This window comes from Rhodamnia argentea, chromosome 7 (assembly GCF_020921035.1).
Source record: "Rhodamnia argentea isolate NSW1041297 chromosome 7, ASM2092103v1, whole genome shotgun sequence".
NCBI classification, from domain to species: domain Eukaryota; kingdom Viridiplantae; phylum Streptophyta; class Magnoliopsida; order Myrtales; family Myrtaceae; genus Rhodamnia; species Rhodamnia argentea.
In genome coordinates, this window is record NC_063156.1 from 10,288,541 (window position 1) to 10,316,507 (window position 27,967).

The 27,967-nt window shown below is 40.5% G+C and overlaps 1 protein-coding gene across 5 annotated transcripts; it reads right to left on the minus strand.

Moving 5' to 3' along the window:
- Positions 1–159: 159 nt before the first annotated feature.
- On the minus strand, positions 160–7,159 carry LOC115737727 (transcription factor TGA2.3-like). 5 transcript variants are annotated; one of them, XM_048282370.1, is made up of 12 exons: positions 6,918–7,159; positions 6,643–6,807; positions 5,181–5,284; positions 4,498–4,574; positions 4,220–4,414; positions 3,928–4,008; positions 3,790–3,849; positions 3,299–3,376; positions 3,168–3,219; positions 2,371–2,642; positions 1,217–1,465; positions 160–647 (listed from the first exon to the last, which is right to left on the minus strand). In XM_048282370.1, exons 2-12 carry the CDS (start codon positions 6,681–6,683, stop codon positions 501–503), a joined length of 1,356 nt encoding a protein of 451 aa, XP_048138327.1. In that variant the 5' UTR covers positions 6,684–6,807; positions 6,918–7,159; the 3' UTR covers positions 160–500. The 5 variants fall into 5 exon arrangements, with proteins under 5 accessions (XP_048138327.1, XP_030525888.1, XP_030525887.1 ...); XM_030670028.2 differs by lacking the exon at positions 6,918–7,159 and having other exon boundaries at positions 3,928–4,005; positions 4,498–4,571; positions 6,643–6,911; XM_030670027.2 differs by lacking the exon at positions 6,918–7,159 and having other exon boundaries at positions 4,498–4,571; positions 6,643–6,911.
- Between the last annotated feature and the right edge of the window lie 20,808 nt (positions 7,160–27,967).

Sequence of the window (27,967 nt, forward strand, 5' to 3'; positions counted from 1 at the left end):
TTAAATTTATATACAAAATTCAGAAATTATGATAATATTTCATTCACTCATTCTATCTTAGACCAATGAAATCAGCTTCCATGTTGGGATAGAACAGCATACCACAAAAACGAATGAAGCATCATCATCGGAACATGTAAATCTATTCACCTTCACAAATCACAATGGTACCTTCCATTTATTCATTGCCAAATAGGATCGTTTCTAATCAATAAGAACATTCGACCTGAATAGTTTATCAGCTCAACCGTGTCCTAAAGGGGCATTACAACAATATACAACCACTAGCTAAAATGCTACAACAACAAACACGTGATTTTGTTACAGACACATGACTTTGCTCACCCCAAATTAGAGTTAAACAGCGCCTCTCGAGATCAGCAGTGGCAACGATGGGAGCACTTTCAATCAAAGGACTCGCTGTCTGCGGAATGATTTCACCTCCATCAACTTAACGGCCCACAGGGAGTCACAGTCAGGACAAAAATCTCAATTTTCTGTCATTCTCGTGGCCTTGCGAGCCATAGAGAACTGAGAGCCCGGAGTCTCGAAAAGTAATCGTGTATTGCGAGGACAGCACGTGCTGACTGCCGAGTTGTCAGTATACGGTGCATCTGCATTAGTGTTTGCTGACGCAGATTATCGGCCTGGTAAAAAGACACAAGCAAATGGCCTTTCTTAAAAAAATAGGCACAGCAATGAGCACAAACTATCCCTACTCCTTTTGATTGTTCTACGAAGGATTCAAGGCACGAATAGTCCATACACGTCAGAAAAGTTTGAAGAGAACAATTAAATGAGAGAGCGACAAACTAGAAGAGAAGATGAATCATTAATTGAAGGAGGAAGGAAAGAAAATTATGTAAGTTGAGACCGGATCGAAATCCAGAACAGAATTATAGCTACTTCTTTGTTTGGCCATTAAAGAAATAAAATTCTATATACTCTCCTCAAGCACTTCTTCCGTCCTAAAAGTACAACGTGCAAAGTAACAAACAAGCAAAAGTATCCAAAAGTACACAAATGCAGGTAAGATGCTGCCAGCCTCATGTGGTTCTAGCTGAACTTGACATCGACGAGACTCGAGAATGAAGAAACGTAAACAGCCCACCAAATTTTTCCAGTTCCAAGTTGAGTTTTTTCTCAACATGACTCACCAACAATCAATTGGAGAATCCAGCACAAGCAGTTGGTGCTGAAACAAAATCACATTTACCTGGCGAAGGAAGCCCTCCAAAGTCCCCAGCTTCCCCATTGCCATGGCCATTTGTCCCATGTAATTTGCCACATTACCAGATGATTCAGTTGAACCAGGTGGGTTATTGGCCAGCGTCTCAGCCAGAGATTGCTGCAATGCCTCCATACCCTGAGAAAGAGCATCTTCAGCCTGTTGTGATGTTTGCTGTAGGTTGTAGAGGCCCATTAGTTGTTGGTCTGTCAGAGGCTCCAACTGATTCATAAGAAGCTGCAACAAAGACAGCATCCGAATTCAGAAAAAAATGAACACTCTTGTCGAAAGAAAGTACCAGCAACACAGAACTAGATAGGAAAATCAAGAGCAGCGGCAAATAGAATAGACAACTCCAGGGGTCACAACCCTGCGGTATACATCCAACTAATTTTCAAGACAATACAGTTACTCTTTAAATTCTGCCTGGATAAACAACATATATTCATGGCAGTGGTTTTGCAACTAATCCTGGTCAAGGACTGAGAAATCACAGAATTGTTCAATTTTTGCAAAAGTGGACAATCTAAGTACTTGGTCAGGTGTTTGTGAAAAGAAGGAAAGAGAATTACTGTTCAAGTGGGAGCTCACCAGAGATCAGATAACATCATTAGAAGTACAAATACAATAGGCTTAGGAGTACACCCATCAGGCACAAAAGGTACAGCAGGGAAAGCATCACTGAGATGTTACAAGAAGTTCAAGGTTTGAAGCATATGGCTACTTCTTCCCATTTGGTACATAGGCACGATAAGAACAGCTCAAAACAAGCACATGGAAGCCTCGAGCCAAGATCCACAATCTCTAAAACGAGCCATCCACGACTTCTTGTTGTGACCCATGACACAAACAGAGGGCCGACCAGGTTCCGATTGGTTTCATTCACCAGTCTAACAGTGGAACTGGTTTGACAATCAGGTTTTTGACTAAAGCTGACTCTGACTTGTGACAAGCCTGGACCAGTGACTGAGTCCCAGATGAACTGCAAGTCCCCTCCGGTTTCACAACATTCTAATCATCAGGCACTTCCGAAATTCTAAATGAAATCCACAAGAGATGGCATTCCCATTTGCATTTAAATTATCAAGCCTTCATGGATCAGTTATCTTTGCAGAAGTTAGTACATGAATGGAAGGTACCACCTTAAGAAGCTCAGAGGAACGGAATCCACCAATCCACATGAAACACCGCTCTGCTGGAGTCTTCCACATTCCTGACAAAATGTGGAAAACATCAGCTTTTGCTGCGGTATCTTTCAGTCTGTAGATGTCATCAAAGTGTGTCGTGACATTGTCAACGATTATTCGGAGTTCTGTGTCACCCACATGCGAATTTACAGCACTTCTCAGCTCGTTTATATGCCTACTCTGCTCCTCAAGCCACCGTGCATATTCTACATCAAAAGCCATGGCACCTGTGGACCAGTGCAATGTTAAGTAACACATTTCAACAATTATGATCCAATCTGCTAACAATAAAACCAACTCAACCACCACCCACTAATCAAGACGATCACAATGGGGGAATATATCCTTCAGCTACACGAGACAAGACTATATTCCTTTGTGAAGAGAAAAAAAAAATTATTCAGCATATAATATCACACGTGCGAACGGGCGCAGACACAGAGATAGAAGAGAGGAAAGGGGAAAAAGAAGGGAGGGAGAAGAATGGGGTTGAACTTTTCAACACACTATGATCCTGCCAACTTGTCTGACAACCCAAGGGAAAAAACAAGGGGAGACAGAAATGAACACCCTGATTTATCCTCACAGAGGAAACCAAGAACTACATAATATAAATATCAAATTCACTAAGAGGTTATAACGAATCAATTTGGCGTAATATGAGCACTGTCAAAACCAGGGAGGGAGGGAGGGAGGATTAGAGGGGAGGGGGAACACTCTAAACAAAGAGATGCATGAAAACTTTTAAATACCATTTCCACTGTTGGAATGGGACTGATCACCAGAGCTTGAAACGAATATTCCCTGCATTTGAAGAAACACATTAGATTACGAGGCGAAAGAAATAACGCATGAAAAAGCAAACTAAGAAAAAAGTATAAACCTGCTGGCGTGCTCTCTGGAGCTCTTGTTCAAGTTGGGTTAATTTCAGACGGCTACTCTCTAGTTGTTGTACATACGCCTGCACAGGATAGGCAAAAGAGAATGAAGGACAAGAGCAAAATTTCAACATGATTAAAGCCTGAGAAGATTAAAGATCAAGCCAAAAATTTGACTGATGCCACGATCACAGTAATATGTTTCGGCTTTAAAGCTCATACTCAATCTTGGAAGCATCCAACTTTCTCGTGTGCTAGAAACATTTTAAATTTCCTTTTTTTTTTTTGGTCAGAAAATCTGTGACTTTCAAAAGCCAAATTTTGGGACACAATGAGTTAGTTATCACGAAGAGGAAGAAAAGGGCTGCTCTCGAGTAAATATCAGGAGGCCATTTGACAATACTATGTATGAAAACAAACAACTAGTATGCTAGAATCAAGTAGAATGCATTTCCCCTCTAGCTGGACAAGAAAAATCTGAAGTCGCAATACCTACTTTTTTCCTTAGTCGGCTTTTCCTTGCAGCTTCACGATTTTGAGCAAGTCTGCGTAATGTCTGTAAACAGTCTCTGCTGATTAAAAATTTATATTACAAGGCTCCAACACAGAATCAGAATTCGATTAGAGCTTATACCTTCTGATCTACAGCCTTTTCTTTTGATCTACCACTAGAGTCGGAAGCTACCAGAGCAGCTGATGGACCTGCTTCAAGCTGCTGAAATAATGGAGACTTAGTGTACTTCAAGCTTCAAGCTACAGCCAATTGTAGAAAAAAGCTCCAAGAAGAACACATCAATTATCCCAGTTGCTTTCCACATCCAAAAAGCTAAATAAAGCAGCATTTCTTTTAAGTATAAACTAAGTATATATGTGTCGCGAAGAAAATGTCAGAAAGAAAAGATCCTAAACAGTAATGGTAGACATACCATTTGATTTCTGTCATCTGTGTCATCAGTTGATGTTTCGGTCCTTGGACTGGTGTCTGCCATATTTGAGTCCCCCCAATTTTCAGAGTGAGCACCAGGTATGGAAACAAGATTTAGATGCGACTCTTTTTGCAAAGCTATTCTCTGAGAGGCTAAAGCAGTGGAAGACTGATCTGTTTCTGAGGCTACAACAGACTGAAAACCACCAGAACAAAGAGATTAAGAGCTTTTGATTTGACAATCTACAAGAAAAACAAGAAGCTTAAAGGTAAAGAGACCTTATTAACAGCACGAACTTGAATGTCAGTTCCAAGTGCTCGACCGTTTGATTTTATCTGGTTAAAGGCAGGATCTGCTGATAAATATCACATGGCAGTCAGTTGAGAACTTCCCAGCAATACAAAAGGCAAAACATACAGGGGAATCATAGTTAGTGCAGATCCAGAAAAAAATTTCACCTTTTTTTACCACAAAGAAACCACTTTCTGTAAAACCAATTGAAAGTTAGATACATTCTCCACTATGACTTCCTACCAATTTGTCAACAAGATTTGGCCGGAAATTTTGCAGGTCAAACCCTAATAGTCTCTTTCGACCCAAAAAAAAAAAACACTTAATAGTCTCACGGAAAAAATGTAGATCACCCTTAAGGACAATTCAAGAGTGAGGTTGGAGTATGGGGTGGGTGATTACAGGTTAAGAGAAACTCAAATATCTGGTGGCAGACACAGCCAATAAAAGTTAAACAGAACAGTTAGGCCCATAAACAGATGAACTAGGGGCTGAGTTACTCATGAGAAAGCATCATTGGATAAAATGAGACAGAGCTGCAACTCTTTCCAGATTTATAAGCATAAAGCTACATGGTGACCGAGAGAAGTGAGATTGAGAGGTGGCATCGTCTGTTCTAAATATAGTTCAGATTATTATATATCAAAAGAGAACGAGGCCAAATACATACCTCTGCTAAGGTTGATGGCATCCTCTATGCGGAATCCAAGAGAATGCTCAAACGACCCAAAATCTGTATTTTGAGTAGACTGGACAATGTTTCCCTCCGAACCACTGGAAGACATATTGCATCATTAGTACTAATCCCAATTTTGCACTAAAACTGTGTACACAAAAGAAATTTAATGACAAGACCAGGAAATGCGAACCATATCAGGGAAAGGAAACATGAGAAGCCGTCGTTTCTCAAAAAGTCAACTTTTGTGACATAGTCTCTCATATTTTGTTGCATTTATATATTGACGACCATTGAAAGAAGCTTGTAATAAATTTCCAACTTGACAAAATTAATCACTATTTCTTTTGGTTATTATTGTTGCTTATGTAAACAATGGAGTTTTATCGGAAAGTAAAATGTTATGTTACCCACGTATACAAGAAGCGTCTAAAAGAAGAAGCAGAAAAGAAAACCCAGGTAAAGAAGAAAGAGAAAAAGTCAAATGACATCCTAATCCAACACCAATCTGAAAATCAAATGTATAGTATCCATCATGTTGATGAATTCTTTGTTGACAGTTTCTAGTTAGAGAGAATCTTCTCAATAATTGACAAGTGGAAACTCCAATCCCTTAAAAATTCCATTTCACTCCGGTGAGAAATTCTTCAGGTCTTATTTTAAATTCTTAACCCTGTTGAACCACTCTCCCTAACAGAGCTTGGCGTCCCAAAAGGCCCTTTTAGCTTTGATCAGAAACGAAGACTGCACTGCAAAGGCCCCTTCACAATGGATTAAAAGATAATTCACAGTTTTGGTACCCCTTCTAGACATGCGACACTGATCGACATAATGAGACCCCAACATTGTAAGTTTTCGTTTGTCCGAATTTCCCCTAGGATGCTAAATAGCTGAAGAATGAAAGCTAGATAGAACACTGGCTTTCCAATATTTCGTTTCCAAGACAAGCAAGTGTTTTCTCTATGACTAAGGGCCTTGTAATAAGATTTAACCATCTCAAAATTCCTGCCATTCAAAGCTTGCCAAAATCAGTTCTTATATGCAATATTTCGCATTATTTCGATTTACAAACTCTGTCATCGAAACTGAATCAGACCAAAACACAAATACCAGGGACAATAAACCTAGGTAACTGCAAAGTTGTGCCATATTCAGGAGGGACAGTCTCAGTTCCTCGGTCCCTAGAAGTACCAACAGTGCCGTAAAAGCCTCTGGGAACTCTCCTACTGCACTGAGGCACAGTTTTATTAGATAATCGAAGCTTTCCTGCCTTGAAAACTAAAATACTTTCACCTCCACCCAACATCCAAGCCATTAACGGTTAAATCACGCGTTCACCTACTTTCAGGCAGATTAAACTCACGAAATGATCGGTCGACAAATCAAAAAACCAATCAACATAACACAACAAAGCCATAAGGAAATCCAGAGCAGCTCAGGAGAGAGAGGAATTCACATAGAATTGGAGGCCGGTATCGCTGGAACAAAGCTCGGCATCCTCAGAACCCGATTACCATGTCGAGCACCCCACCAACTTACTATACGCCGCTCCACATCCCGAGCCTCGAATTCCGCTCAATAGCGCCAATCCTCAAAGCCGGAGCCCCGAGCCCGCCGATTCCTACAAGTCGAGGAGGCGCTCCATAATAGGGAAGGGAGGATTCGAGAGCGGAACGATGATCGACAGAGGGGAAACAGAAGAGAAAAAAAGGAAAGAAGAAAAACCCTAACCGGCGAACCTCACAGCGAAGTGGAACTGCTCGAGCTTGTTTGACTCCCTTCGCACCAGCTTTCTTATATACGCAGCGAGGCGCGACACGCAAGCTGACTATTTTCTATTCCATGGAAGGAAGCGAAACAGCGAAAGGTGGGACCTTTTTCCCTTCACTGCTCTCTTCAGTCTTCTGTTCGTGCGGAGGAATTCGCCGGTCCAACCTCGAAATGCGCAGAGAGAGAGAGAGAGATAGAGAGAGAGAGAGAGGGGTCAGAGAAGAAGCGCGACGACGTCTAGATGATTCCAAGCTCCCGAGAACGTCGCTTTCGTCTGATTTTATTATTATTATCATTTAATTTTAATTTGTTATTTTATTACAAAATATTGACAACCTCAGCTAAAGGTGGCCGGTTCTGGTTTCTAACAAAGGTGGAACCGGAACCGCCAGTTCCTAAGCTTAATGATTATTTTTTTCCAGGCCTCCTCTTTTTTAAAAAAAAAAAAAAAACCGGATTGGAACCGGAACCGGCCCTTGAGAGCCGGTTCCGGTTCCGAGTTGGAATCGTGGGCCCGGTCAACAAGCCGGCTCCGGGCCCACGGTTCATTTTGGCCATCTCTAGCCTCAGCCACCATGCTTATACATAAATTGTCCAAACATTATTTCCTTAATTCCACTTAATTTTTGTGAGAACGGGGCATATTGTCTCTGTCCGAAACCATTTTGAACCTGCGTTTTCTTGCAAGAAGCTGCCACTACTCTTCATGGTTTTTCTTTATCATCGTTTTTTTTTTTTTTTGGATAACCGAGGTGTCCGCGCGGTCGGCGAGCTATGGCTCAAACCGGCGGTGAAGCACGACTAGTCCTCGGGGGTGGCTAGCGCAAGATCCCACCGCCACGACCTCCCACTTAAATCACCGACACCTACGAGTTTCGAACCCGGGACCTCTCGTGAAAGGAACCGGGTTCAAACCATCGCGGCCACCGATGGGTGGATTTTATCATCGTTTTTGTGCGGGCTTTTTTTACTTTCGCTCTATTTCTTTGCAAAGCTCCGAAAGGTGGGCTTACCCGCTTACCCTGAATGTCACGCGATCATATCTACTTTGAAAACTACTTCATCGTCTCTTGCCATTTTGGAGAAGTCGATGAGAAAAATAGTAATGGCCTCTTCCCATATCAATCCTTTCGTGTCTCGAAAAGGACTCAGGCGCTTGACCAAATCTAAACGCGAAATGCCACCTACAATCTTAGGATTAAATGGCGCCCCCCACTTAAACCCTAACTACTCAGATGATGTCATACTGAATTTCTCTTTCTTTTTCTTTTTTTTTTTGTCGAATTTACTGAGATTTTGTATTGAGTTAAATAGGATTCTCATCTTTTATTGGATTCATCATCTAAGCTACCGGGCATTTTAACCTTGGGGGCGAAGTCACCTATTACCATTTCTTCCCCTTTTTAAAATGCAGGACTTTGGGTTTATCTTGATCAGAAGAGTTTAAAAAATGCTAATCCGATCTGTGTCCATTGTAATTTAGGATAAATACCCTTTGAATATATCTTTTAAAGTAAAATAAAAAAAAAGATAGAAAAAAAAAAAATTGAAGTTGGAACACCCGTCACTTCGCCGATTTGATAGATATTGACCATGGGAAATCTCAAAAGTAGACGAAAATTTCCACCATTGTTGGCAGCGGAGGATAATTTTCGGTACTGATGTTGCAATCCAATGTTTGGAACGGAGCTGGCAATTTGTGTCCACCAGTCTCATCGTGTCTTGTTAAATTTACGCTTACGTTGAATATCCATGAAATGTTTGCTACTCGTGTCATGATTTTGAAATCATAGGACATGCCTATTTTTTCGGAATACACGGGCATGACGTGTTTGACATGGCTGGTCCAAGTCCTCGCGCCTGTGCCCAAGACCCCAACAGCCAAGCCCTGGGACCCAACTCCCGCACTCCGGTAGTAGGCGCCCTAGTCGGGATTCCGTGAGGCCAAGCTCGGGTCCCTGGTCGGGCCCGAGTCCCTTGACGACGAGGTTGAGACTTGAAGCCCATGCTTGGGTCCCCGGAGGTTGAACCCAACAACCAGAGGTCATGCCATGGTCCCTGGCAGCTGTGCTCAAGCCCCCCTAACGATGGTCGGCACCGCCCGACTTGGGACCTCGCACCCAGGCCCAAATATCCAACGCCTGAATCTAGGTTCCGAGTTATACTCAAGACATTTTCTTCCTTAAATGCGGGTTTCATAATTTTATCGTATCAAACATCACAAAATGACTTTCAATGGTATATGCAAAATAGCCAAATATAAAAATCATTCTCCTTGAAAATAAGCTCATTTAGAATATTTTGCAGCAAAATCCATTTTATTTGACGTTAACACTAACATAAAAATGTTTAAATAGTATTTTAGACATATAAAAGTGTACAAGCATATCTAAACGCGTCATATTGACACAAATACATATTATGTCGTATAAAATTACACGTGTCAAAGTGTGCGCCAAAAAAAAAAGGTTAAAATGATCATTCCGCTTAAGACATGTTGATTATATATATGTACAAATAAATCGATCCCTTTATGACATGACCCGTTTACGCTAGATACCAACGTGCTTAATCACGCGTCATGGAAAACTTGCATCCCTTTACTGTACGACCTCACTTAAACGTACAATGTCGAAAACTCACATTCCATTACTTCGATCGGCTTTTTTATTTTTTATTTGCTGTTGTTGATTTTCTTCAGCGCCGCCTGCACAGTCGCTTGCTTGCCGGAAATTCACAACGCAACAACGAAAGTTGCTTCCTTTGAAGCTGACCCAAGACGCGTCTCTAAATCAGGTACGAACAAACATGAAAATATGACCATCTGGGCTTCACCAATCCCGTCTCAGCCTTGATTCTTTACTTTTGAATCTGATGCCAGGCAAGTGCGCGAGCATTGAAACGTGGGGGAGCAGCAAATTCAAAGACGCAAGCGTGAAGTCAACCTACGTTTTAGGGAAAGAAACAGAAGGTCGTGATTAGGGTTTGGGTTGATCTTGTCCTGGAGCTTTCAATAATTCAGTTGTATTGTTTACGGTTCGGTTATCGAAATGTGTATCTAGTAAAGCAACCGCATAGAGATGGCAACATAGTTGGCCAAATCGGTTTTCGTTTTCCTGTATTTCAATCAAGTTTTAAATACAATTGACATGGGAAAACTTAAAAAAAAAAAAAAAAGGATTATGTTTTGGCAAAAGGGACATGAATGCACCGATAAGACTCGAAGTTCGGGCGTCGAGGGCTTGGGCGAGACTCGAGGAAACGGGACTTGGCATTAGGGCTCTCGCTAGGTTTGTTAACTCCAACGTCCCGCCTTCGCCCATGGGGAACCTCGGTCTGGCCTTTAAGGTCTCATGTCTGAGTTTCGTGGACTTGGTTTTGGGGTCTAGGTGACCTTCTAAGCCTCTCTAGTCATCGAGGTCTGACGATCGAGTTCTATTGTGGTTGCCGTGGATCTAGTCGTAGACTCAAGCTCCGGGGACTAGGGTCACGATGGAAAGTTCCAGATCCAAGTGTAGGTTCTAAGGACCCAGTCATAGTTCCGAGCTTTGTGGGCGTGGGTCATAGTGCAAGGTCCCAAGGGTCGCAGTGCAAGGTTCCGGATCTAAATGTAAGTCCCGAATATAGGAAGATGACCCCAATCGAGGCTCCTTAGGTTTGAGGATATGTTGTCTACTCATTCCTACCTAGGCTTTGGGCAACTGAGTTCAAGAGCTAGGGGTATGGGTCGGGGCGTCGAGTTCTCAATATTGAGTATCCAGGTCCCGAGCACCAAGGTCGATGTTCAGCACTAGGGACCCGGGTTGAAGCACTAGGAGTCTCTCGTCCGGCCTCCCGGGGTCTAGGTCTTGACTCTTGACCCTGCGAGACCCGATTTCCACGATCCAGCTCCTAGCGAGGCCATCGATGACTAGTTTGCGCGACGAGGCTAATTACGGCGACGGTAGAGGTTGCAATGGATTTCGAAAAGAATGAACTTTGGCTTTCCAATTGAGAATAATTTCATTTGCTGACCCTTCTGGAACGGTGCTAGGGAAAATGCTTTCCCAAAGCTTTTTCTTTTCTTTTACGCGACAATGGAAGAGAGATGTTCGGTCAGAGGGACAAACCAATTCAAATCAGACTTTACTTCTTGACCCACTTCGCAGCCTCTATGTCTCTATTCTCTTTTCATTTCCCCTCAAGTTTCATATTTGACTAAGCTGCTTGGATCAGGAAGATAATCAATTTCTTAATACGAAATAGACAAACCAAGGATGTGGCGATCTAATAAAGCTATGACTATGATATATGCAGTGGTTGAATACCGGAACAACATGAAAAAAAGAAAAGAAAAAAGAAAGTACAATCCCATTCAATAAATACAACAACATGCTAGATTGGGAGCATTACCACAAAAAATAAAAATTGTAAAACTTTTCTTTTTTTTGCTGATTGAGTCCTAAACAGTTTGCATTTATACCAATTATGGCCGAAAATTGCTGAAGTTGCGTTGCCGGTGCTGACGTGGCCAAATTATTTTTAGTGTTTTGATATTTTTATTTTTTTTCTTGCCTTCCTTCATTCTCCACCCGGTTGTCGAGGTTTGGGGAGGGCGACCTCACCCGACCCTTGCCTCCGGCAGGTTGCCAAATCTCGACGATCGGTTGGATGAAGAAAAAAGAAAGAAAGAGAAAGAAACTAAAAAAAAAATTAAAAAATAAAGAAACAAAATACTAAAATATTATTTAAAATATCCACGTCCCCGTCATCTGCACCACTTCAAGGATTTCCTGTCAAAATTAGCCGAATAGACTGAATTGACAAGAAAAGGTTTAGGATCGATTGACACAATTGTAATAGATTTATGACTTTTTTTTAGTAATTTTTAAAATAGATTTATTATAAGTCAAGGCGAAAACCATTCTCCTCTTTTTCTCCTTTTACTTACGCATGATCAAGAGAATTAAGTAATATGTGCCAATAAAAAGGATAGAAGACGTGCACAATGGAAAATCAACCAAAGAAAAAGGATTGACCAACACATTTGCAACAGTCAGTAATCATAATGGACCGCTACATCAAAGAGGAGTGAGCATGTTGCATTACTTGTTGTTTTGCCGGAATTACTCCGCAACAAAATATCTTTCATCGAAATTCGTTTTTAAGATTTTTAAATGAGATAAAGGGTCCAGTAGCGATTTCGGACATGAGAGATCCAGATAGTCAGAAAAACAATACGTAAACTATGTAAAGATTTCAATGTAATTACACAAACATGAACCCGGCCGAAGTTTGACTCAACAAGGAGGCTCGGAAAGTACAATCCGTTATCGGAATTACTCCGCAACAAAATATTCTAAATTTTTGGCAGTGTCATCCGTCATCGGAACCAATTTTCTTGGCTGCATTAGTCTCTTTTAACATATGCTGTTGATTTAGACATGGCATCAATCTATGCTAGTGTCGATAGATTTTCCAAAGTTTTTTTTATAGGAATTTCGCGTGCCATGCACCTGCCCTCCTTCGTGTCTTGTATCCATGCCTAAATGTTTTCCTCTCATGTGTATAGCACGTGTGTCGGCAAGCGGGTTATTTTGGGTGCCGACATTTATTTGGTAAAGTTTGATACAGACATAAATTTATTTAGGCATTATATTTTGAATTTTTAGATTTGATGAAGCACGGTACTTCATATGCATCCATACTTTCCAATCCATGCATAGAGATAAAAGCTAATTTATCTTTTCATCGGAGCAACATAATTTACTTTAACGACATTAATTTTTCGGTTCAAGATCACTTGGGGCTTGTCTGAACCGATTGGCCCCGGTAATTTTTCGTATCTTTTGAAGCTTAAATAACATTTTAAATTTTGGCGGATTGCTTTTCCTTAATCCTAAACAATCCGTTCATTTCTCTCGGGACATATATGGATTTAACTTACCCGAGGTTTTAGCGATTGTGTCATCCCATCATGAATGATCTCCTATAGTTATAGATAACAGACGACTCTAATTAATGTTAGGATTAAGATTAAGATCAAAGATTATGTAGTACAGATTGGCCCCAGTAATTGAAATTTTCTTATAGGCCCAAATCCAAGCACAAGATTAACCAAGAAGTTTTGAGGCCTCGGGCTTTTTGCTTCAACGAGCGACACAGTGCCAGACTCAATCCATGTTGCTAGGAAAACATGCAATTTATTGATTAGATACAGACGAGATCTCAATGTATTGATTTTTTTTTTTTTTTTTGGGTCTGGTCAATGTATTGATTATTGATTAGTGCCCGTTTAATCAATACACCATTTGAGGCGATGTTTTTGGGTGGGTCTTAATTACCGATTATGGGACTTTTCCAATTCTCTATCAGAAAGAGGTCCAAAATTCAGATCCAGGTTCATATGGATGGCTCTGTACTCCCTTCCCCAAGCCGAACAACCTTAAACTGCACGAGCGAAACAAAGAGGAGCAGATTCACTCGAGAGCTAAAAACATTAGGGAAAATTACAAATAAACTCTTAAACCTGTTGTAGTTTTGTCAATTCAGTCTTTTTTTTATTTACCAATTGAGTCATAAACTTTTTGCATTTGTGCTAATTCAATCCATTCGGCCAATTTTGGACGGAAACAGTTGACGTGGAAGATTTTTCAATAGCATCTATTTTTTCTTATTTTTTTCTTTTTCCTTTTCTAGACTCGGATAGGTGAGGGTCGAGATGCAAGGGCGAGGATGCGCGGCCTTTCGCACAGATCCGGCAACAGCCGCGATGCCCTCCCCAAATCTAGCTAGGAATGGGTGCTGCGGCCCTTGCTAGCCTCGAGCCCCGTAGCCCTTGTTGGCCTCGCCAAGGGCTGGTGAGGGCATCCTCGACCCTAAGTCCAAAAAAAAGGGAAAAAGTTAAAGAAAAGAAAAAAGAAAGACAATACTATCATTTATACAAAAATATTAAAATATTATTACAAATGTCCACTTTGTGCCAGCTGTGTCATGTAAGACGACCGGCATCCAAGACAATTATTTCAGCCAAAATTGGCCGAATGAACTCAATTGACAAAAAGTGCAAATGTTTAGGACTGAATTGACAAAAAAAAAATGTAGCATTTAATTGGCACAATTAAAATAGGTTTGTGATTTTTTTGGTAATGTTCCCGAAAACACTAAGCCATATAATTCTCTCTTGCTAAAAAACGGGAGAAGTACATTATAAGTGCCATAAGTTGTGTATAGTGCTCACTTTAGTGCCAAAAATTTCAAAATGATAACTTACGCGCCAAAATCGGAGAAAAACGATCACTTAAATGCCAAATCGGAGAAATTCCGATCAAATGAAATACGTGGCTTTTATATTTAAATTTATTATTTGACGTGGCAATTTTTTTAAAAAAGCTCTGGCCACGTGGACTTCTAAGCTAAATAATTAACAAAACTAATGAGTTAAATAAAAAATAAGCTAAAAACTAAAAAAAGGAGGGAGGCTTGGTTCAGGCAGTGAAGGTGGGGGATGGCCGGAGGGGATCATCGATCCTCGGCCAATGGTTGGGGACCCCGCCGACTGCCGGCGAGGCTCGACCTTGCAGATCTAGGCGAGGTCAAGCCTTGCTCTGGCCCGGCGTGCGTGATCGCTTCAGAATGCTTCTGCCTCGAGCGCGGGGCGAGCGAGGCCCGTCACGGAGATAGGGAGAGGGGTCTGCTTGGAGGCGGCGAAGAATTGGGGGTTTGGGGATTGGAAACTGGGCTTGTACGAGGGCCGGGTCGGGTTTTGAAGTTCAAAATGTCTTTGAGAAGCGAAGGAGAACGTGAAGAAGAAGATGGCTGTTCAGAACTCCATTGATTTTGGCCAAAAACTTCCACTTTCAGCAGAAATTTGTGATCAACGAAGGTGAATTGCGAATTTTAGCTTATTTTTCTGTTTAATTTTTTAAAATTTTCAGTCAATTTCTGAGTTTAAGTCCACGTGAACTTTCGGCGAGCTATGTTGGCTTAGATAATAATAGAAAATAAAGCCACGAAAGATTTTCGGAAAGCAAAAAAAATTGACACTCAAGAAATCGTTTTGAAATTTTTGATACTTATAGTGCACTTCTCCCGTAAAAAATGGAACATCAGCATAATCATTAATATAAGTCGCTGCCCCAGCTGATTCAGAAAGCGCACAACCAAAACCTTCAAGCAAGAATAAAGTTTCCTAAGATGTCAAGAAAAGCCCCATACACTGTAAACCCAACAGGGGAGAAAGACAATGAAAGCCCTAGACATCGCAGAGCCTACCGATCCCGACGCTAATTGTAGCCATGGATACCAAATTGAGGTTCCGTTTATTTCGCGAAAAACAATTTTAAAGAAAAATGTTTTTCGGACTTTCTGTACTTGGTTCGTGAAAAATAAGTTAGTCAAGAAAATCATTTTCTTCAGACCAAAAAAAAAAAAAAAGAAAAACATTTTTCACCCATGAAAAAAACTCTTTCAAAAATGGGGAAAATATTTTCCTCTTTCAAAGTACATTTTCCTCATCTTTCATTCCTTCTGTCTTTTACATTTCATTTCTTTTTGATTATTTTCCAGTTCGTTTTCGGGTTTCAGCTAAGCACCAGAGAATATTGTCATTTCCCTGGAAAATAACTTCTCGGAAAATGTTTTCCATAATCGCCTTATTTTTCGCCAACCAATTATGCTAGAACACGAAATTTCGTATGACCTATTATGATTGAATGGGTTTTAAACCTATTTTGATAGGTCCCTTACAAATTGGTCAAAAAGGCCTCGTGGTGTTTGCAATCGAAATGTCTGCTGATTGCTCGTTGCTCACGAGGTAAGGGGGCTGCTCATTTTCTTTCTAAAGCGAACTTCGTGTCTTTGACTTTGTCAACATTCACCCTCTCCATTTTCGACAGTTTTCTGTCCTTTGGATGATTCCTCGTACGTCTCATGAAATTTCTAGGAACGTGACTTCCCTCTTGTCCGGATGCACTGGTCGCCCCTTTTTCCCAAATTGCTCGTGCATTGGTTTCTCGTGCTAAAGCAACACGGATGAATGACTCAGCCAATTTTCACGACGAGGGCTCCACCAAGCTCGAAAAACAATTAGGTGGACCAAAAGTTTTGCACTTGGTATTCGCTTTTGATTATGTCCATGGTGGATTTGAATGTCAATCTTGCATAGCGGAACAAGAGGAGAATGAGAGAAGGAAAAGGAAAAGAAGACATATTAATGGTTAGATCACAAGGGTACTCAATCTTACATTTTGATGAGCACCAGGTTTAGAGAAATTTAGCCGGGTTAAATGTCCGGGGTTAGGATGAACTCCTCGGAAAGTGCTCCGCTTGACCGGGAAAAGAAATCTCAAGTAAGATCCTGGGGGTGACAATTTCTTTAGCGACATAAGAGGCCGACTTGCAAATCACGAACTTGGTGAGAGAAATCCAAACTTAGCAAGGATACGATATGACTTAACTTGAAAACTTGATGTGCTTCACCAGTTCCATTTTTAATAAACATTGACTTGTGATCATGTCGAAATGTTCGGGCATGAACGTACAGTGGACGTCAATTGCTCAAGATTTAGGTTTGAACATAGCACATTAATCCATGCTATAAATCACGGAGTCTCCGACCGATGGTAACTTTTGAGGGCCAAGTCCGTCTCCATCTGACTTGACACACACGGGCGGACCGATTTGCACCCGTTTAGAAAGATCGTTCAAGCATAATGTCTAGAATGCCTTCAGCTGTACTTCACATATATAAGATACACAGCTTAAGCACCCTGTTTAATGTAATTACTTAACAAATAAATTGACGAATATTTGGCAAGAATCTTCCAAGCAGGCATGTACCCAAAACCCTAATCATCTTCAATACTAAGGAGTATAGATAGGGAATCTCTGCCTGCTAAAATCACAAAGCGTAGGGAAAAAAGGAAAAGAGAAAAACAAAACTTCTACATGGGTCAAAATGAATCCATTAAACATCATCATTCAGGAACGGCAAGTCCAGCCAGAAATTACGGATACTTTTCGATGGCACGTCATTAATCGCCGCTGCGGGTTACCAACTCCGCGACTCTGGAATTTGAAAACCATCGCCGTAGCTGGAGAGTCTCTGAAGCAAGACAATGTAACAAAAACTTTCTTGAACCTCGATCGACAGTCCATCTGGGTCGCACGATATTCCAACTATAGGCAAGTTTTCGCACCTTCATCCTCTTCCACACGTGCATCGGATCTGACGTACGCGATCCTCCGTTCCACTCATCCACGGGAGCACCGGACGGTTTCTAGTGCAAAAGCTGATCTGTGATCGTCGTCTCGAGAATTAAAGATCAGATGGAAGTAACGATGACATTGGGCATGTTGGAGGGCGAGAAGGCGAGGAAGACGAGGACCGACATGATGACGACGGGCACGAGGAGCAGCAGCGCTGGGGGCGGAGGGAGCGGGGGCAGAAGCAGCGGCAGCACCAGGAGCGATATCGCCAGGAGGGCAAGGAGCACGACGGACCTCGCGCTGAAGTACTCGACCATCATCAAAGCCTCCAGCTTCGTTCCAGCGATCTTCTTCGTCCGACGTCTGATGACAAGTACCGCGTCACGCCACCATTCGCACATAACCATCGAACATAACTCTTCTTTATAGCAGAGAGAGAGAGAGAGAGAGAGAGAGAGAGAGAGAGAGAAGGGGAAGGGGAGAGGAATGTGAAGAAGGGTTTTAATGCGGGGAAGGTGATGACGGAAGATCTTGTGGAGCGTTACCGGGTCCAAACGAAAGAAGGAAAAGAGGGCATCGGATCCTGGAAGTCGGGTCCTGGTTCAGACCACCGCAACGTATCGTATCGGTTCCAAGGATCAGAAACAAGTCCAACTTTGACTAATGACTCCTCGCGTCTTCCTTGCGCTTTCCCCTTCTTTAAATTTCCACAGTGAAATTCATGATTCACACGATTGAAGTACCTCCCTCCTACAAAAAAACTATCCTTTTAAAGAGATAAAAAAAAGTATCTCAGGTTCAATTTCCCGCCCTGTAATTGATCCGATAGACGACCCCATGGCATCGCCCAAAATCGCAAACTGCAAATTTTGCAATCGGAAGTGTTGCTTGACATGAAAAAACATGTTCCCCTTTACAGCGAAAGAAGGAAAAGAGGAGAAGATATATGAATTGGAAGTGAATGCAGATGGCTTAATGGTTAGATCACAATGATGACGAGCACGAGATTTGAAGAACTTTAGCTGGGTTAAATGTCTGGAGCTAGGACGAACACTCTTGAAAGTGCCTCCGTTTAACAGGAAATAGAAATCTCGAGTTTGATAACGACGGCGGAGATTTCTATTGTGACACAAGAAGGCGATTCACAAAACATGAACTTACCGAGAGAAATCCAAACTCAACGGGACACGACATGACTTAATTCGAAACTTGACGTGTTTCCCTGGATTCCATCTTGTAATGAGCAACCCCCTGTCATCATGTTGGATGTATGTGCATGAACATGCAATGACGCGAGTAAACGACATGATATGCTAGCACGACACAAATTGTCGACCCTCTCTATGGTAACAAGGAACAATGCATATGGTCCCCAACTAGAACATGTTTAACGAGGAACAATGCATATGGTCCCCAACTAAAACACGTGCATCAAAAGATTGAAACCCTTTACAGCGAAAGCAGGAAAAGAGGGGAAAAAATATGAATTGAAAGTGAACGGAGAGCAGGCATGGCAACATTTCTGCTCTTAAAATTAATTTCTGATCAGAAATTGATTTTTATTTCATCAAGTGAGTCCAAAACTATTTCTAGAGCCAAAAAAAAAAAAAAAAAACTCGAAAAGTAGAAAAAATGAAGTTGTCTAACCAAACAGATTTATGCTCTAGAAGTTGCTTTACCAATTGGATTTTTGCTCTAGAGCAGAAATTTTACTCCAAAAGTGTTGTTGTCATGCGTGCCCAATGTTTAGATTACAATGATACTCGTTGTTACATTTTGATGAGCACAAAACTTACAAAACTTTAGCGGGGAAAATTGTCAAAAAAATCCTAAACCTATTAATTGTGCCAGTTTTTTTTGGTTGAAAATTGTGCTAGTTTAATACTAAACTTTTTGTATTTGTGCTAATTGACTCCATCTTGTCAATTTTTAGTCCAAAATTGCTGATGTGAATGCCGGTAGTCCTGCGTGACACCGTCGACGCCGACGTGAATATTTTTTCTTTTATAATTTTAATATTTTTAAATAATTATTTTCGTTTTTCTTTTCTTTTTTTCCTTTTTCTTTTCTTTGCTCTTTTTTTTTTTTTTGAGGGCTGAACCCCTTGCTTGGGATATTTGTACTAATGTAAAAGGTTTAGGACTAAATTGACATAATTGAAATATTTATGACTGAATTTGTACTAATACAGTAGGTTTAAGATTTTTTAAAATTTTTCATACTTTTAACGGGGTTAAATGTTTGGAGTTAGGACTTAGGATGAACTCTCCTGAAAGTGCTCTGTCTAACAGGAAAAAGAAATCTCTAGTTTGATAATGAGGGTGGCGATTTCTATTGTGACACAAGAAGCCGATTCGCAAAACATGAACTTAGTGAGAGAAATCCAAACTCAACGGGATACGACATGACCTAATTCGACAATTGGCGTGTTTCCCCCGATTCTATTTTTTAATGAACAACGCCTTGTCATCATGTTGGATATTTGTGCATGAACATACAATGAAAAGTGTCAACCCTCTGATCACAACAAAGAACAATTCATGTGGCCCCCCAACTAAACTATAAAGTTGCTGCCGGTTGTGCCGCATAAGATGGTTAACGTTCATATTAGCAATTTTCCACCAAAATTAATCTGATGAACTGAATCTATACAAATGTAAATAGTCCTAAATTGAAAGATTCATGATTGAATTGGAATTAGTACAATAAGTTTAAGAATTTTTTAAATATTTTTCGATCAATTTTGATCAAAAATCACTAACATAGACGTCGGGCGTCTTACGATCGTTGCTCACGTGGATAAATTCTATAATTTTTTAATATTCTTGTGCATTGTTTTCTTTTGTCTTCTTTTTTCTTTTTTCTTTTCTTTTTTTTTTTTTCTCTTTTGACCAGTGAGGGCGGCCCATGCCCTTGGCTGATGATGGTCTGGGCAAGGGTCTTCGACAACCCTCACCGGCCAAAATGAAAAAAAAAACAATAATACAAAATTCAGAAAAGAATCTTTAAAATTTACAAAAAAATTTCACGTCAAGATCGGTCATACTACGTAGGACGGCTAATGTTCATGTCAGAAATTTGAAACTAAAATTGATTGAATGAACTGAATCGGCATAAATGCAAAAAGTTTAGGACTAAATTGGTCCAACTAAAATATTGATGTTTGAATTGGAATTAATACAATAAGTTTAAGACTTTTTTTTATTAACTTTTCGGTCAATTTTGATTAGAAATCACCGACCTAGAATTCGGGCATCCACGTCAATAGATACACAAATTTTATAACTTTTTAACATTTTCTATGAATTTTTTTTTTATTTTTTGTCTTCTTTTTTGTTTTTTCCATTTTTTTTTCACTTTGGCCAATGGGGACGGCCCTTGCCCGCGGCTAGCGATGGTTTGGGCGTGGGTCTTTAACGACCCTCACCAGCCAAAATGAAAAAAAAAAAAACAATAATATAAAATTAAAAAAAGAATCTTTAAAAATTGTAAAATTTCTCTATGTTAGCGCCGACCGTGCCACGTAGGACTTGTCGGTGTCCATTTAAGCAATTTCCAACCAAAATTGATCGGATGATGTCCATTTAAGCAATTTCCAACCAAAATTGATCGGATGATATGAATCAGTACAAATGCAAAAAATTTAAGACTAAATTGATCCAACTGATAGATTAATGACTAAATTGGTATTAATATAACAAGTTTACGATTTTTTTTTATACTTGAGAGGCCCAAGTAATTGATTGTGCGCAAGTTCTTGGCGGTGGTGATTGAATCGCGTGGCGTGCGATGCATGTGACAGTGGAAGACGATCAAAAGTCACTGGTGATCAGAAGATGATCATAATCGCATATGACCTCCTCGACGGAAGCAGCAATGAGGGGGCCGATCCCTTCACCGGGGATGACGGTGACATCGCGCAGCACCCCGTCGCCGGGTTGGGGCTTGTAGGCGACGGATTGAGAGGGGACGACGCACGGGGACGGATTGGATTTGGAGAGGAGGCGCCTGAGGGACCACGCGATTGAAGTTCGAGCTATCATGATTGAGTAGCGCAGGTCAACGTCAATGGCGGACTGTGGCTGGGGGAGACTCGATGGTGGACTACGGCCGGGGAGGGGAGGGGAGGGGAGGGGAGGGGAGGCGAAAAAGAAAAAAGAAAATGAAAGCAGAAAAGAGCAAAAAATTGCAAAAAAAGTAAAGGACAAGAATATCCTTGAGCCAGGTCCTTCTTTGAAATAAAGAGAGCACTTTAGGTTTTTGTTTGAAATAAAATCCACTTCAAACTCTTATTTGAGAAAATAATGGCGCTTGGGACCTTCAATTGAAATTTTCCCCAAATTTTTTGCCCAAAGAATCCTCCGTGGTCTACTCTACATTGTCCTGGCCATCAAAAGAAAGACCTTACTGTTTTTTGTCAGCTAAACTCTAGCATAAAAACTGCAAAACTTCTTCAAATCAAAGAACACCCAACACATCCTTGCCCGTCTCCAAAATGTTTCTGTGGCCCATTGCAAGAGAAGCGCAAATCATGCTACTGATTGGGTCGCCAAGTCGCATCGCTCTAATCGTGTTCCGACCAATTGGGTTTCTTTCCCGCCTCAACCCCTTTGGGAATTTTTATGTGCCGATGCCCCTCGTACGGGCCCTTTTATACGAAACTCTAATTACTAGTAATGCTAGTTTTTTTCCAACCAAAAAAAAAGAAAAAAATAAGAAGACGTGGTTGGTGTATATATTGGGGCAATACTATATATTTCCAAGTGTTTTGCCCATTGATAAACTAAACTATTGAACTCATATGTACATGTACACATGACGAGTGTTTTTTTTCCATTACTAGCAAAACAGTCATATACCTATGCATGTGCCAAAAAAAAGTCTAAGTGTGCTTGGAGAGAGATAAGAGTTTTTTGTTTTGTCATATATCTAACTCTCATCTTTTTTACTTTTTGCTTTGCTTATTTATAAAGTGAGGGAGTTAAATCCCACAACTATGATACTAGCGTGGAACCCCCAATCCCTTTACCAAGAAGACTGTATGCCTAAGATATTTATAGGATAAGAGGGATTTAAATCTATTTTCGAAAATGTTGGCCATATCTAAGATATTTTGCTTGATTTTCATATGCCTGTTGATTTTTCACATCTTTCGCGATGGTGCATATGTCTAGGATGTACTCCCTATCTTCCTTTGATTGTGCATATCCTTGATAAATATGTTACATAAATATCAATTTAAGAAAGCCTATCTCATGTACTCTATACCACAACACCAAAATATATGGAAATTACACATTTCTCATTTCTACATTATTCTTATCTTGGCATCATAGGTGGACAATCTTGGGAAGTATCGGTGCACACCCGAAGCACACCGCTTATCTCGTGTCTTTTCTTTATCAATAACTACTATCCTCAGCATTGTTCATCTCGTCCGATAACCACGTCAGCATGTTTCTATTGTAGCGTAGTCTACACAACAGCCACAATAGACTTACGTCGTAATAACAACCATAAGCCGATTCTCTCTTCAGTTTCCTATTCAACGATCTACCTAGGCGTTTTTCATAGCTTTTTCCAAACTCTTGACTTCTATATCAGGTCAAGAATATCGGACATATGTAGGATATCTCCCTCGATTTTTCAATTCTCGTGATGATGGTGCCTATATATAGAAAATTCTCCATATCCTTCTTTGGTTTGGTTGTACATATCCCTAATGTCTTTTTCAGAACATAGATTCTCTTTCCCGCATGATTCTTACGCACTTCTCATCACCGTAGGAATTTGGTTCAAGATTTCCCTGGCCCGTTCTCATCGGTGGACTCCTGAAGCATACAAAGGAGTGTAGTTCGTTTGATAAATTCGTACCTCTCTATCTATCTCTGAGATGTTTGGAATTTTCAAAACTCCATGCACATGGAGAAGAGAAATTCTATCCCCATTCTGACTAAGACATAACTTTTACTTGTTCAAATAACAATTAAGATAAAGAAGGGTCACAAGAAACTAAGATACTAATGAGATTAATTGAAAATTGTCATGACTATTTTAAATTACAGTTTAGTTTAAGAAAAAGAAACTCCAATGATTGGAAGATGAGATACTTATGAGATCAATTGACAACTATATTGGTTATTACAAATTACGAGTGGTATCCAAAAAGTGTAGAGTTGGTCCCGGCGCATAGTCCCTATTGACAAGGATCTTCCCGGCAGACACGCCCCACAGATTACGCAAAACCCTAATCAACTCCAAAACCAAGGAATGTATACGTGTCAAGCATTTCAGATACCTGAAGCACATAATTTTTTTTCCTTTTTTTTAAGCTATTCTCAGCCTAATTTATTAAAGTACTTTGCTAAGCAGACAGTGAGAAAAAAAAAAAATCCCCCATTTTTTTTTTTACTTTAATGTGTTTTTCTTATAAGCTAAAATTAGAAGACAAAATTATAACAAGTATCGGTAATGATTAAAAATACCCCATTCTTTCTCGATAGCAAATCAAATAAATTTTGAAGTTGTAAATCAAATGGTCAAGCGATCTCTCAATTAATGAGTTTTTTTTTTATGCGAAACACACAATGAGGATGTGTGGGTCTACATTTGAGATTATACCGAGCCCTATGATCACTTTATTATAGTTTTGTCTTCTAATTTTAGCTTACAATGAAAATACATAAAATTTAAAAAAAAGAAAAAAAGAATGAAGAGTAATAACACCGAAACTCCACAAATCTCTTTTGTGGTCATAAGCTGACTATCCCACCATCAGACTTTGGGGATGGTTAGCTAAGCAAAATTCTTTATTAAATAATTTATAATTAATAATTCTCTCTCTTTTTTATTTTTTTGTAAAATCACCTCCTCGTAATCTCTAGGGCATGTGAAAGAAATACAGAAGCACCGGGCAATTTTATATGCTATTTTCAAGACACAAGTTGCTTGAAACTCGATAAGAATCTCTGCCTGCTAAAATCACAAAAGCGTAAGGGAATCCAGATGGGTCAAAATGGACCCAACCCTTATCGATTGCGCACATTATACATCCTACAGAAACGCCCCTTCTAGCCAGAGATTACGGACGCTTTCCAAGCATATCCGTGTCATTAATTGATTGCCGCCGCTGCCGCCGCATTAGCAATGTCGGCAACTGTAGAATTTTGAATACCATCGGGGTCGCTGAAGAGAAAATCTCAAGCAAGATGATGTAAGGAAACTCCCTTGAACCTCGATTGTCTCTCTATCTAGGTCTCACGATCTTCAGACTCGGGGCAAGTTTTCACACGTTATTCCACTGCGATCCTCGTGGACATTGGCTGCCGGCCATCTTCAGTTTCCCTTCCGAATACAAAATTTTCTGATGAGGTTTTGGTCGGGCGAGCGGTGAGATGATACTCGGGAAAAGCACCAGATGGTTTCTTATGCAAGCGATCCGTGACCGTCCTCTCGAGAAGTAAAGATCAGACGGAAGGGACAATGACGTTGGGCATGTTGGAGCGCGAGAAGGCGAGGAGGATAAGGACCGACATGATGAGGAGGGGCACGAGGAGCAGCAGCGCAGGGGGCGGCGGGAGCGGCGGCAGGAGCGGCGGCAGCACCAGGAGCGATGTTGCAAGGACGAGCAGGAGCACAACGGACCTCGCGCTGAAGTACTTGACCATCAAAACCTCCAGTTTCTTGACGATCTTCTTCGTCCAACATCCGATCGACGGTACGTCACGCCTCCATTCGCACATAACCATCCAACACAACCCTTCTTTATTTGTGAGAGAGAGAGAGAGGAATGTGAAGAGCGAGGGTTTTAACGTGTAAGGTGATGACGAAGCTCTTATGGAGCGTCGCCGTTTTTCAACAAAAGAAGAAGGGAAAAACCGCCATGAAATCGTGATGTTGTGTCCGGGTTCAGACAACCGCAACGCAATCTTCTGATCGGTAATGAGTACAACTTTGACTAATGACTCGTCCAGTCTTCATTATGCTTTGTCCGCTTCTTTAATTGCCACTGGTTACACAATTTTGCATGATTGTCTGCGACCAAACAATTCATGATTCACGATTGAAGTTCTTCACTGTAGTCGAACCATCTTTTCTAAGGAGAGAGTTTAGAAAGAAAAGCAAATCCAAGAAAATTTCAAATAAAGATTTGAAGCATCTCATTTTCTCAAATAAGGATCTGACGTGGCCTAATCATTTCAAAGAAGAGCCTAAAATGGCTAAATCATCTCAAATAAGGGCTTTTGACCGGCGGGCGAGCATGCTACTATTCCGACTATCGAAGAAGGGGTATTTTTCTCCTTCCCCTCCCTAGCCATTGACGGCCTTAGGCGAGGGCCCTCGCTTGGCTTGGCCTCTCCCTCGCTCGAGACCGGTGAGGGCGGTCATCGCCTGAGTCCGGTGACCTCCACCTAGTGAAGGTTGGCGGAGGGAAGAGGAAAAAATAAAAGATAAAAGGGAAAAGGAAAAAAAAGGAAAAAGGAAAAAAAGTAAAAGGACGAAATTGCCCTTCGGTCGGCGAGATCAAGCCATTCTTTGAGACCGATATGATCGGTTCATGCCCTTAATTGAAATAATGTCCACTTTAGGTCTTTATGTAAGAAAATAAAGACAGTTTAGTGTCTTATTTGAAATTTTTCCGATAAATTGTGATTCACTTTCTGTCGCATAATTGATTGGATAGATCACGGCACTACATCCTTTGAAAAAAATTTTGCTATTCTAGCACGGGATCACATACTACAAGATGGTGAGATATTTGAAGAGGCTATCGCTGAAATTCTCCTCCAATCGAAAGCTTGAAAGAATCGACCGACAAAACCAGTTGACAATTCGAGGGAGATCATCCTATAAAGTCATCGACAGTAAAATTTTTTGACAATGTTGCTCAGTGTTGAAGCAATGTCATTCATGACCAAAACAGTGGTTTGCCGACACGTGAATCGAAAACGAAGGCCGTGAGATTGACACGAACACACGACTGCTGGATGGTTATGCCTTTAATCTTGAAATTCAATCTCGAAAATTCACGACTTATCGTGGATAATCACCGTTAGGTGATAGAGAATTGTGTCTGAAATCACGGAACATATGACTTTCTTTTTTGATGAATGATTCGTATCCATAGCTGTCTGTAAATAATTGTTCATGGTGGGAAATAAAAAGCCCACATTGCAATCTTTGAGAAGCTAAGTCGACAATAGGACGCTTGTTCTTGCGCAGATCTACTTTCGTCTTTAATTTCTATGTGAATTTATCCTTTGAGCACCTTTAAATTTTTTTTGACCTTTTATCTTTCTCGCAATCTTTAATTACCAAGAAAATGATCCAAAAAGTCTTAAATTTATAGTGCAGTAGCCAATTCGATTGCAAATCTTTCGATTGTGTCAATCAAGTCTTAAATCTTTTGACAATTTCAGTCATAAGCCTTTCAATTGTGCCACTTTAATCCTACCTAAACATCTTGACAATTTGCCAATTTAACCCTAAAACTTTTGACGATTTGCCAATAAAGTCCTTTCTGTCAATTACTCAAATAGTATGTTTAGAACTAACTTGGCAAATCTTCAAAAAGTGCAGGACTAAATTAATAAATTGTTAAAATATTTAGGACTAAAATGGAAAATCATCAAAATATTTAAGACTGAATGACCACCATATAATAGGTTTAGGACTTTTGAGACAATTATCCCTTTAATTACCGGTACTAGCATTTCAATATCTTTATTTTTACAACCTTGTTCATAATAAACGAAGAGCCCCTTTCCGTCCCATTCGCGCCGGGTTTCTTGGCCGAATCCAACTGGAAGTCAATTTGGTTTAACTTTTCCTCTTTTGCTTTTATTTACTTCACAAATTCTCCACAAGTCGGCCGTAAAAAGTCCAATTCAGACTTTTCTTTTAGGGACGCTGCATCTAGATTACAATGGATTTGTATTTACTGGCTCAAACTCAAGACAAAATTCTAATACTTGGCTGAGTTTGAATTGAATTTCGAACACCATGTACGTATTAAGACGACTCAAGCTCGAGACCAACAAAATGTCAGCTCAACTCGATTGCCATCCCTATTCAAGACCTTGACAAGAGCAGAGTTCTCTGAAGTTTCAAGGATACAAAAAGTTGCATTAAACTTAGCTTTTGAAATGAATTTTTGACCAAAAAAAAAAAAAAGATGTTTGACGCACTTGCTACCTACTACGTTCACTACATAATGATCGCTTGATCACCATTGGAGTATTTACAAATTAATCTACGCCTTCATCTAAAAGCTTAAACTTAGAACAGTTAGTAGTGATCTCATAAACTCTCCCAATCACACTGTTAATCAAGACTTTTTTTTTTAAGCTATCTAGATGCATAACTAAAATTTCGCTCGAGAGAAAAGTAAAGAGTAGAGATCTTCATCCATTCGAGAGTATTAAAGTATTATCAGACATCCCTTGACTGGGTTGCGCTGGACCAAAAGCCGAAGGCGGTGGTGCTGTGCACAGAGCCTGCCAATAATCGATTTGAGGCGGCCTTTTGACATGATTTTAGGGAATTTAGGCAGCCACCATGATGAAAGATCCATCTTTTTCCGCAAGCGGATTGATCTGCCACAAATTCGGGACGAGAACGCGAGCAGATCCCGTGCACATCCACCAACCTCAGTTCGACCTCCCACATGTTCAATGCACGTGATCGATCCATATACGACTCACTGTAAGATGGATGAAATGCAAGTTTCAGACTGACCCACATCGTTTTTTCCGCCATCCTTTTTGGAAACCAACCATGTTTTTCTTTGCCATCCTTTGCTTTTTTCCGTTTGCTTCTTGTCT

Excerpts from the sequence above, each read along its gene's own strand:
- LOC115737727 (XM_048282370.1), bottom strand. The coding sequence starts at position 6,683 with ATGCCGAGCTTTGTTCCAGCGATACCGGCCTCCAATTCTAT. Across the intron at positions 2,643-3,167 it reads CCATTCCAACAGTGGAAATG|GTGCCATGGCTTTTGATGTA; the intron begins GTATTTAAAAGT and ends ACTGGTCCACAG. Across the intron at positions 648-1,216 it reads TGGAGGGCTTCCTTCGCCAG|GCCGATAATCTGCGTCAGCA; the intron begins GTAAATGTGATT and ends TCTTTTTACCAG.